General features: G+C 42.4%; 1 protein-coding gene across 2 annotated transcripts in view; it reads left to right on the top strand.

The window, feature by feature from the left end:
- Positions 1–1,408: 1,408 nt before the first annotated feature.
- Positions 1,409–12,276, top strand: part of PON1 (paraoxonase 1) — a 35,308-nt gene continuing 24,440 nt past the window's right edge. For both annotated transcript variants that reach the window (XM_040472617.1, XM_040472618.1), the window contains exons 1-4: positions 1,409–1,564; positions 8,545–8,615; positions 9,994–10,049; positions 11,286–11,454. In XM_040472617.1, coding sequence (XP_040328551.1) covers positions 1,491–1,564; positions 8,545–8,615; positions 9,994–10,049; positions 11,286–11,454 — 370 coding nt within the window. In that variant the 5' untranslated portion in view covers positions 1,409–1,490. The remainder of the gene's footprint in view (positions 1,565–8,544; positions 8,616–9,993; positions 10,050–11,285; positions 11,455–12,276) is intronic.

Below are 12,276 nucleotides of genomic sequence, written 5' to 3' on the forward strand. Positions count from 1 at the left end.
CCTTGCATGTGGACACTCCAGTGGAGTGATCAGATTTATTATGCTGAAGCTCAAGGTTCAAGGACAAGTATTCCAAGTGACAGGAGGTGGAAGCTGCTGGTCTCTAAGGCTGTTCCCGCAAACTTGAATAGCACCACTGTGTTTTATGAATTAAGGCATTCACAGAGTCAGCACCCACTTGAGGGGAGAAGTCCTGTGCCTCAGTTCTTAATAGGAGAAGTATCAAAGAATTTGTGGCCATCATTGAGCTGTTACAAGAGATGATAAAATGGAAGCAGCAACTGTTGGCAAATCTTTCAGAGATTTAAATATATATAGATAGATAGAGATATATATTTAAATATCTATTTCTATATCTATCTATCTATATATCATATATATATACATATGTATATATGAGAGAGAGAGAGGGAGAAGAGAAAGAGGGCATAGTTAGAATGGGCAGTGAAAGAGCATTTTCCCCAGAATACTATGAGTGACACTAAAGCACATTGGCATCTGGTAGCATTATTCCAGAAAAGAGGAAATGATGGATGCTGCAGTAGAGACAGGTGTAACTGGGACCAAAATCCTTGAGAAGAAAAGGAAGGGAGGGGCTGGCCTTTAGTGAAGGAGGAAACACTTCATTCATGGTAATAGGAGAGAAAGGAGACATGGGTACAAAGAGGCACCTTCTTTCCAGCTTTGCTCAGAAGTCCCCTTATCAGTGAGGTTTTTCCCTGACTCCCATTCTTTAAATGGCACCTCAGTGCTCCGTTATCTTTCTTCCCTGCTTTATTCTTTTCCATAGAATATGTGCATATCCATAATGCATGCATGCATTACCCACAGCACTATACAGGCAGTAGTGCTATATTTTACTGATTTCTGGCGCATAACAGGTACTCGGCAAGTGTCAGCGAGTGCCCAGAATAACTGAACAATGCAGTGATGTGCTTGCTGAGCTGTAAGGTCAGGAGTGGTGCTTGGAGATTGAGATGCTAGAAATCCAGATGTTTGAAGATGACACACAGCGGTAGCCTGGTGAGAGTAAAGTTAGATCTTAGGGCTTCTAATCACAGCCCGCCCTTCCTTCCCTCCCTTCCTTCCTTCCTTCCTTCCTTCCTTCCTTCCTTCCTTCCATGTGTGTGCCATTTCTGGCTGAGTCACTGTGATCACATTACTGAACCCCTCTGAGGCAAAGGGATTAGGACCTTGCTGGCACAAAGTGAGCGCTCATAAAAGCCTGGCTCTCTTTTCCCACAGCTCTCCATTTCCACCAATCAACAGGCTGTCCCCTTCTTGCAGGGCATAGGCAGCTGTTCTCTGTCTCCCCTCTCAAGTCTCAGGGAGCAAGCAGCTCCTGCCTCTGCAGTGCAGAGGGGAGGGGAGGGGAGGAGCCTGGAGGGAAGGTCGGACCCAGGGACTTTGCCTGAGAGGCTCAGGCCGCAGGCAAGCCAGTCTCCTGGCTGGCGGCTTTATCAGTCCAGCCATCCATTCCTATCCAAGCCATGGCAAAGCTGATGTTGCTCACTCTCCTGGGGCTGGGACTGGCACTCTTCAGGGATCACCGGGCTTCTTATCAGTAAGTTGGGCTGTGGTGAGGGCTGCAGCCCTGGTCCTCCCCCGCCTCGGCAACACCAGGAGCGCCCCTGAAAGTAAGGTGTAGTCTTTTAACCGAAAGCCCAAGGGAAGCTTTAGATGCACATCCTGCAGCGTTTTCACAAATGTTTGTCTAACTTTCGTGTGCCACTTGAAAACATGTCCTTGTTCATGGCCTGAGACATGGGGTAAGGAGAAAAATTGTCACTGGTGTGATGGCCAAGTTGTTGGCATACACAGATTGATTTTTCATGAAGATCTGTGTGCCTTGGCAACAGAGTCACTTCTCAATCTCTCTTCAGGATAGACTAAGGATCCCCCCCACCCTGATATTGTGTAGGTTAGGGAAGAGCCATGGCGTAAACCCCAGCCACAGTGTAAATCTTCCTAGCTTGCAGATTGTCACCTTGAAGCCACACAGAGACAGAATGCATGTGGAGCAGATCAGGTATGAGCAAACGCACCCTATGAGGGTCTACTCCCTACACCCCATCCGCTCCAGTTGGGCAGGGGTGAGGGGTGTGGGAAGGAAAGAACCCTGGCTCAACCCGCATTTGATGTCCTGGGTTCTTGCTATGTCCCTTCCATTATGAGATCTTGGGCAAATCACTTCACAGCTCTAACATTGTCTGCTTGAATAAGCCTGAGCCAATAATCCACACTCATACATGAAGCAGCTAACACAGTGTCTGGGACACAGTAACTATTCAATAAATGTTAGTGCTCTGCTTCCCTTAAAGTATTTATAAACCCTAAGGTACTGTAAAAGGGAGGAAAGTTTTTAAGAACGTTTCAGTAGTTTGATGGTAACTTTACAGGGGTTCAAAGTCTAGAGATCACCCTAGTTCCTAAGGTTTAATCAACATCTTCTTATTTGCTTTGAAGTAAAACATTACTAAAAATCAAATTGAACATTTTGGATCTTTAAAAAACTTATATGACCCTAAGCTTTCTTTGAGAACAACTTTTTGCAAACTATTGGGTTTTTTCTTCTAATTGTTAATTATTTTTATAATCACAAACTATCAGAGAAGGGTAATGGAGAGTTAGTGATGTGGGTTTTAAAATCATGTAAAAATTACAGTTTGTGGATTTTCATTAATCATAGTACTCTTTGGTGCTAAAGGAAAATCTCTCTCTCTTTCTGTGTATACACACACACACACACACACACACACACACACACACACACATCCCTCAGCATATGTGTAGATCATGGTATTATCCTCGGATGAAAATAAACGAGATACAAAGATCTAAGCCCCCTTCTAGGCTTTATCCTTTCAATTCTGAATCTGTACCTGGGTTTCTTCTGCCCCCATTCTTGCAGAGGCCCCCCACCAAGATGTCTCCCAAAGGATTACAGGTCTGCAAGGAGGGAGTGAGGGTCTATCTTTCTGGTTTACCTTCCTTAATTTACTCTGAGAATGAAGACTGTAGGCATTTTGTATATGTTTTTGTGTAAAAGCATAGCTTCCCTACCCCAGTCATAAAACGTTTCTCTTTCAACATGTGGTCTTAGCCTATGTGATTCACCATTAATACTTCCCCAAGTTTGTTCCTTGGAACATGAGCCACAAGATTTGCTCCACGAAAAAATATGTTCCTTGGACACATACATTTGGGAAGTGTTTTCTACTACAGCCTTTCCTACAGATTGGCAATGCATTCTGGCATACGGCAAGCTTTGAAAAATTCTTCAGCTAAAATAAGCAACAACAACACAAGCCATCATTTCACAGACTTATTTGCCCACACCTCCATTCCCCTTTTTGGGTACCATCTATCAGCATCCCGTAGAGCTCCCTGGGATGTAGTGTGAAAAGGACTATCCTATAGCAGTGATTTGCACCAAGACAAATTTCAACCCGAAAAAGTTGGGACCTATCCTTGGGCAGCAAGGGGACCTTGGCCTTAGTTTCTGGGCCTCTAGCCTGATTCTGATTTTTCCAAAAGGACCAAAGTACAAAGTATAATGGATGATAGCCCGACATAACATCAGTCCCTGCACGTCCCTTTGTTGGCGTTACCTGTGGTTTCCTGTCATGGATAATGCGTCTGCAGGAGACACTTTGCTGTGGGGCTGCCACAGTGGGAAGATATGGGGTCTGGTTTGGAATTAGGAACTTACTGCTTTATTTTCAGCACCTGGATTCAGCGATGGGGGAGGGAGCCTTAATCTTTAAACTTCTGTCTGTAATCAGACCACCGAGAAGGGAAGAGGAAAGTGTGAGGGAGCTGGACCTCTGGTATAGAATGGAAAGGGGGTCTGGAAGAACCTCAGCGACAGGAGCAATGTGGGGCCAAGAAGGTGGGGGTTATGGAGATGGAGAATGGGAACAGCCCAGGCAGGAGAGGAAGGGAAATTGCATGCACTATTCCAAAGGCCCTGAAGCCTCTTTCCTCAAACGGGCTGCGGACCAGATGCGCAGGAGGATCATCTGGGAGCTGCCTCTAGTTGCAGAATTCTAGGCCCCGCCCCACACTACTGAATCCTCATTGGCATTATTTAATAGGTCCCCCGGGACATTTGTATGCACTTCTTTAAAGGACCTGCAAATCCTGCAGCACCCATGCCAGAACCAGATCAAGAGATTCTGGAGGATCAGTAAATTACCTTTGTTACACTTTTGGAAATAAAGCCTTTGAGTCCCAGAGAAGATTGTGAATCTGCCCAAGGAAGAGAAGGGAAGAGATCGTGCCCCGAGGGCTGCATCAGTAGCAAGCCAACCCCCACAGTGGCTACACTGTTTTTTTCTTCAGAGATCGGGTATACAGGAGTGGGACAGGTTCCCAGGACACTGCATTGGCCTAGGGCTGGAAGGAACTTGCAGAAGGACACAAGAAGTGTCTTGAGGGGGTTCCCTGACGCTTTTGAGGTGATGACAGCACAGAGGAAGGAACTGAGAGGGCTCCTCTGGACCAGCAGCCTCCCCTGTCCATCTGTGAAGTCAGCTGTTGTGACCTTGTGGGGTGTGCATGGGCAAGTCCCGGGAATGCCTTGGACTATGATATAAACAGTGCCCTGTGGGGTGTGGAATGTTACAGCTGGCATCTATAGCAACTTCCCCACTCCGAAGTTGCTGATTGCAACGCGTGACACCGCTGTTTCCCTTCATTAAAAGCTAGTGTTTGCCTTTCTGCCACCTCATAACCTCTCCACACTCCACACTACAGGGGGAAGAGGGCAGGGGTGGCTTCCAGCAGACCTGGGCTGGATGCCATTTCTTCAACTTCCAAGTCACTCTACCATGCTGAGCCTGTCTCTCCACCTGAAAAAATTATGGGATAATAATACATATCACAGTAGGATAAGTATAAAATCTGGCACATGAAAGGTACTCTGTAAATGTTAGCTTTTATTATTGCCATATGCTTTTTCAAAAATCCACCTATGAATGATCCACCTAATGAGCGCTGTTTGAATATATAGTATAATAATTCCTCATGTGACCCTAAGCTAAGGACAAATAAATAGCTCTCCAGTCTTCCCTATCAATGCAACCAACACCATCTTCTCCATCTGATGCACCAGCCTAGTAATTCCAGAAAACAATTTAGCAGACATCTACGGGGTTCCTTCTCTCTGCCGGCGCTGGGTTCCTGCTGGGTCACAGGGACGAGCAGGATGCGGTGCTATTTACTCATAGATTTCAGAGTTTACTGTGAGCAACAAGACCAAAAACTGATAACTGCAAAACACTTGGGTAGGAGACCTGATAGCTGTATATGGGGAGGTTTGTGAGGATAAAGGAGTTATTCCTATCACAATAGACCAAGAGGAGCTACAGAAAGTCAGTAGGAGTCTTCCCCCTGGATTAGGAGGCATGGGTGTTCTAGATGGAGGGAGAAGCTTGAACAAATGAAAAGTGGTGTGAGAGCAATATAGAAAAAAGGGCCCCTAGTATCATGACACCTCATTTCCAATCCCAGCTCTATGCCTTTAAAAAAGGAACAAGAAGCAACATACTTTATTTCTCTGTGCCTCTGGTTTCTTACCCATCAATCAGGTGAAAATTAATCATCGTCTCAAAAGTAACAAGGAGAGGAGCACTTGGGTGGCTCAGTCGGTTAAGCATCCGACTTCAGCTCAGGTCATGACCTCACGGGCCGTGGGTTCCAGCCCCTCATTCAGCTCTGTGCTGACAGCTCAAAGTCTGGAGTCTGCTTGGGATCCGGTGTTTCCCTCTCTCTCTGCCCCTCCCCCACTTGCGCTCTGTCTCTGTCTCTCTCTCAAAAATAAATGTTAAAAAATTTTTAAAAACATTTTTTGAAAAAGGTAACAAGGAAATCAATTGAGGAAGTATGTGTAAGAGCCCTTAGCACAGGTCTTGGCACACAGTAGGTCCCAAAAGAGAATATTGGATGAATGAGGAGTGTACAGTGGCAGAAAGTAGACTGAGGGGGCTGCATACGGCCCCAAGGAAAGTTCCAGAGTGGATTTCTTAATACATAAACTAAAGAGCCTCGCTTTCTTTTGTAAGAAGCAAGCACATCTTTGCAAAGAATAATTCATAGCAGGGATTGTGTGATTTCTGGTCAGACTTCAGAGGCCTTAGGAATCAGGGACACATCTCAGACATCGAATTTTATCCCTTGGACCCAGATCATTTGGACTTAATCAAGCTCTTGACCAGATATTTCCTGATAATTGAGACTAAGGTAAAAACATATGAGCTGGATTATAGTAACACTGGGAGAATTGTCTTCTGGTGCTTCCTCCGGTTTGTAAGTAGTGTTACCTGTACATTTTGCTTGAGCAGGAGGACTGGATGTGAGCTTTGCGTTCATACCTGAGTTCCAATCCCAATTCAGCCGCTTCCTAACCTTGTGGATTTGGAAAGCCATTTAATCGTAGTCATCTGTAAAATCAGGAAAATAATAGTACTGCAGAGAGGTGTTTGAAGGTTAAATGAAGGCATGTATACAGTACTTGAACTGCAGCAGCAATGATTATTCTGTTGAGCTATGATTTGCTTTTTAGCCACAAATGTGAACTGAAAGCAACTGAGTGCTGTCGTCATGCCTCCTTGATCATTCTACCTTTTTCAGGTTAGAGGTTGTCTTCCATTAAAGAAAAGCCTGAATTAGGATGGGGCCGATCTCTTCTGCTCTCCTTTGCCTTCCAGGATCCCATCAGGCTTGATGAGCCTTGTGAGCCAAGCAGTGCACCTATTCTTCCTGTGTGGTTTTGACGCTAAGAAAAGCTAATTTGGCTACCCTTGGTATTTTTCACAGGTCTTGGCCCACTCAACATTGAGTCTCTTCTTCTGTGTCACTTTTTTGTGGTGTTTTGTATAGGATCTGCACCTTTAACATCTTTTGTGTCTGTCCTTTGAATCCCTTGGAGCACTTTACAAATACTCACAGAGCTTTCTCTTGACCACTGTTTTTCAAAATGGTGGTCCACAATAGCAGTTTTAGTAGATTATGGTCAGCATTTTAAAATGAATGAAATAGACTTGAATAGAAAAGTTAAGAATGTATTACGTATGTTAGGGTGAGTATTTTTTTGTTTGTTTGTTTTAGGGGTGTGGGGAATATGTGCATGCACACGTGTGTGTGTGTGTGTGTGTGTGTGTGTGTGTGTGCCATGCAAAATGCTTTTCCTGATGCATCATCATTTCCCCTTTTATTTCTGTATTGTGAACTTTCATGATTATAATGTCAGGTTCCCATTTTTAAAATACCTTTTAGTTTCTTAAGTCGTGGGGGCAGATCCCAACTTTCCTTTGAAAGTCCACTTTGTAAGTTCAAGTCCATCATTCAGGGAACCACCCTTTGCTTGCAGGCCAGGCCTTCCCCATCTAGTCTTCCATCCCTGGAGCTCTAGCACCCCGCCTGGTGTCTCTCCACTCTGGAGGTCGTTTGGGATAAACTGTGGCGCTTTAACAAAGCTGTTAGGTCAGACCCTTTCCAAAGGTGGAATTGGTAGCCAGTGCCGTTGTGGTAGGAACATGTCATGCTTTTTTCTGAATGAAAGGATGAAAGGTCAAACGCCCCCCAATTCCTATCATTTTATACCAAATTGAGAATTTTATCTAGAATGTCCTCTAGCCCACCCTCTTCCTCTGTGACACTAAATTATGAAGAATTTCTCAGCCTATCTCTAGCCAAATAAGATTTCTGGGGGTCCTTGGATAATTGTTGCTACTCACTAAGACTATATTGTATCATTAGTTCTCAAAAAAAAAAATGTTGATTGTTTAAATCCCTTGGCTGTGCTGATGTTGTGGTCCAGTTCTTTTAAATGCCTCATCAATAGTTTTGCTCTGCTTAGGCAGCCTGCTGGTACTTCCTTCTCACATCTGTCCTTTTTTCCTATGTCCTCCACTCAAATATTCCCCATGATGTTTATGCACTCAGATTTAATAAGTTGCTTGTGTGTGTGTGTGTGTGTGTGTGTGTGTGTGTGTATGTGTTTGTGTGTGTGTGAGTCTTTTTATATTCTGGCCTTGGGTGTGATTTTCTAAAGTTATAAATCCTTTAGGCACACCTGTGTTTTTCAAGTGACACACCCGAGAGCAGATGCCCAGTCCAGGCTTTGGAGCCAGACTGGGCAGATGGGTAGGAGGCCCATCTGTCAGCAGCCCTAAAACATCAATGGAGTAAATTGGAACCATGTTGCTATTTAACCCAAATTTCCACATAGGACTCCTTACACAGCAGATGAAATGGTCCCTATTCCTGCCAAAGTGCACAGAGCTGTGGAGAGGACACTGTGTATTTCTTTTGTGGATCTATCCACCTCTGTTAAATAAACACTGAATGTACCCAGAGGCCCCACCAGCCTTGCTCTGGCCTTGACTGGTAGAATTGCTCAGACTGCAGGGACCACTAACCCTGGGATTGAAATCCAGACAAAGTCCAGTTAAGGAGAACTTTACAGGCAGCTTACTTGTGCAACTTAATTATCATTTCTGAATAGTTTTATGTGTGTTTTGTTCCTTTTTTCTCCCCCAGAGCACGACTTAATGCTTTCCGAGAAGTAAAGCCAGTAGAACTTCCTAACTGTAATTTAGTTAAAGGAATAGGTAAGTATGAGAGTGGAGGGAGTATCTCATTTGAACTTGCAGTATCACCTTGCTATTTATTTGATTAATACACGTGTTTAATTTTGTTCAAAAAGAGAACTATGAACCCAAAGAGAATGGTTAAGTCAGTAGTTAATTATAAATACCAACATACTTGACTTTTGATTTCACCGACACATTGCCAAGGTATTGACAGTTTTTGATAGTTTGTTTTTGTTTTGTCAGTTTAGCAAAAACAATAGTCAGAACAATGATTTAATGGTAATACAACCGGAGGAGATTACAGAGGAGGGACAGAGGATGGAGAAAAAGCAGTGAGTAAGGGGACAAATTTTAAAAGGTCTTTGTACACCTTGCCAGTTACCACAAGTAACTGTATCGGGGAAGAATATTTTTCCCAGAAGTTCTCAGCAGATTTCCCCTTAGATCTCATTAGTCAGAGGTAGACCACAGGCTGCTGCCCTAGCTGCAAAGGAAGCTGGGAAAGTAATTATCTGGCTTCCATTGTGGAAAGCAGCTCTGTCAGCAAAGATAAAAGGATAAGGAAATAGCAGCTGGTAGGCAACCAACAGGGAGTGTCACAGGACTTAAGTCCCCAGATGGTTTCAACCATCTTTGTTATTTGAGGACAGCTTGTTTGAGATCCATGCTTTTGTTATGTTTTGTTTTGTTTAGAGTTATCTATCTCAGTTGACTAAGGTTGGACAGTCTAGACCATAAGACTTAGTCAGCATCAGTAAGGTTGGCCAGGTATCTTTCAGTGCAATTTTTCCTAGAAAATAGATATGATATCAATATTCGATATTATTGGATGTTTGTAAAACAAACATGTCTACTAAAAGTGTCAATACAGGGAGCCTGGGTGGCTTAGTCAGTTAGGTGTCTGACTCTAGATTTCGGCTCAGGTCATGATCTCATGGTTAGTGAGTTCAAGCTCCATGTCAGGCTCAGCGCTGGTGGTGCAGATTCTCTCTCTTTCCTTCTCTCTCTGCCCCTCCCCTGCTCATGTGCTCTCTCTTTCTCTCTCTCTCTCTCTCTCAAAATAACTAAATAAACTTAAAAAATAAAAATGCATATGGAAACCTATTTGACAATAAAGTATTGTCACTAAGTATAACATCAAAACATCAAAAAAATAAAAAATAAATAAGTAAATATATTAAGTGTGAATTTTAATTTCACTTAGTTATATTAATGTCTTCTCATTTTTATAGAATCATGTTAGTCAGTTTGAATAAATGAAAGAGTTAATTATTCTGGATCTATCAAATAAGAGCTAAATAGCCTCTTTTTCCAGTTAGGAGTGATAAAGAAAAGGATCAGTAGCTCCCTGCAATAGCCTGAAACAATCTGTACTGACTAGTCTCTTTTCTGGCAGAATCTGGCTCTGAAGACTTGGAGATACTTCCTAGTGGACTAGCTTTCATTAGCTCCGTAAGTGTTTTCTCTCTTTTACAGTGCTCTACACCATTTTCTAGAACAAGCAGCCTAAGTCTTTCATTTAAGCCTGTTATATACCAATGACCACCTTCAAATAAAATAAGCAGTCATATGGTTCAAAAAACAAACAGTATATGCATTTACACTAGTGTTAAAATTATGATTATGTGCCTTCTATGCATATTTGTATTCCTATGTGTACGCTGAACTCTAATATTACCTTGTCTTCCATTTAGTGAAGATTTGTAAGTCCAATGAGTTCAAGAATGGCTTTCCATCAATGGCCTATTCCTTGAAGCCCTTAAGTGGTATACTCAAATATTTACTGAATTGGGTGTATGTGTGTATACATATATATGCGTCTATATGTATATGTATGCATATAAATATAAACACTCACATGTTGGTTAGATTTTACCTTTTTTTTTTTTACACTTTCCAGAATAAGCCCTTTAATATAAAATTGTTGATAGGTCATTCCACAATTTCCACACTTTGAAGAGTGAAGCCATCATGTTTGTTGAACTTCTGCATACAAATCACTGTGGTCGTGACATAGCTTAAAACAAAAGAAGCCAACACTCTTGGCTACCTGTTGTAATTTATTTAGTCCAATTTCCTCCTTTGAAGATGCAAAACTAGTCATCTTCTACAGCAGTGTCTTCCAAATTCCTTTTTTAAGCAACAGAATACATATTCCAAGCAAAATCTTATATGGGATTCCAACATCAAAAACAAAAACATAGCTGTGTTGTTCTAATTGAAGGCTAAGAAAGGAATTGTTGACTTCCCCCAAATCTCTGTCCCTGAGATGCTTCCAAGGAACCTGCCAGGAGACATTTTACAAACCATAACCAATGTTCTCTCTATATTCCTTGCTTTATATGGTTGAAGCTCATTAGCAATTGCCCATTTGGTCTACTTTTCCATTTTTGATCTTTGTCATGATTTGGGAGCTGTGGTATGAGACACACAGGACTTTGCTCTGCTGCTCCTGCTACTGAAGGGATGGTCTGTGACTGTGTGTTGTGTGGGGTGGCCTGGTGGAACATATGGCTTCCAGACTTCCAGAACCCTTCATGGTCCTATTGCACAAGCCAACCAAGAGGCTTCCCATGCAGCCCTATGGCCCAAAGCAGATAGTATGAACCCATGTGCCATCTATGACCTCTATCAGCTTTTGAGATATTTGTAATATGCCCATTTTTTGTCTGCTTAATGTTTTATAAGGGATTAAAGTATCCTGGAATAAAGAGCTTTGAACCTGATAAACCTGGCAAAATACTTCTGATGGACCTAAATGAAGAAGATCCAACAGTGTTAGAACTGAAGATCACTGGAAGCAAATTCGATCATTCTTCATTTAACCCTCATGGGATTAGCACGTTCACAGATGAAGGTAAAAATATTTAATGTTTGTTAAAAACAAAACCAAATTAAAAAAATGTTAAAGTGAATATTTCCTTCCATTCCACTGAAGTGTAGTCATGGTTAATGTTACTATTCTGTTAAACTTACCCACTCTGTTATATAAATATAATATTATAACCACTTTAATGCTTGAGAATGCTAACATACTACAGATCTGTAAAGCACTTATTTTTAAAAATACCAACATTCACATTATCCCTATAATTACAATAGCAATAATATGTAGCCCTAATCATTATGGGTTTTCCATTTTAAATAATTTTACAGATCCAGAAATTTATAGGGATAGATTTTTCTAACTGAAGGCATCAGCACTGACAGAGATCAATTGACAGAGAGTCACCATGGTCACTTTTCTCTCAGCCCTGTCACCTTCAGTGCCTTTCTGTCCACTGGTTTCTCTGTTTTGTCTTCAAACTAGTTTTCCACATTTCAAAACTATCAACATATTGCCCCCATCCCTTATGCCTTCCTCTCATTTTTCCCTTCCTTCCTTCCTTCCTTCCTTCCTTCCTTCCTTCCTTCCCTTCTTTTTTTTTTTAAGAGAGAGAGAGAGAGAGAGAGAGAGAGAGAGAGAGAGAGAACAAGAGCAATAGAAGAAGAGAGAGACAGAATCTTAGGCAGGCTCCATGCCCAGTATGGAGTCTGATGAGGGGCTCGATCCCATGACCCCACAATCATAACCACAACTCTCGGATCATCACTTGAGCCCAAATCAAGAGTTGGCTGCTTAACCGACTGAGCCACCCACCATCCCCATTTCTTCCTTTCTGTTTGCAACCATTTTCTT

Source organism: Herpailurus yagouaroundi, unplaced genomic scaffold (genome assembly GCF_014898765.1).
Source record: "Herpailurus yagouaroundi ecotype Mexico unplaced genomic scaffold, PumYag 100, whole genome shotgun sequence".
NCBI classification, from domain to species: domain Eukaryota; kingdom Metazoa; phylum Chordata; class Mammalia; order Carnivora; family Felidae; genus Herpailurus; species Herpailurus yagouaroundi.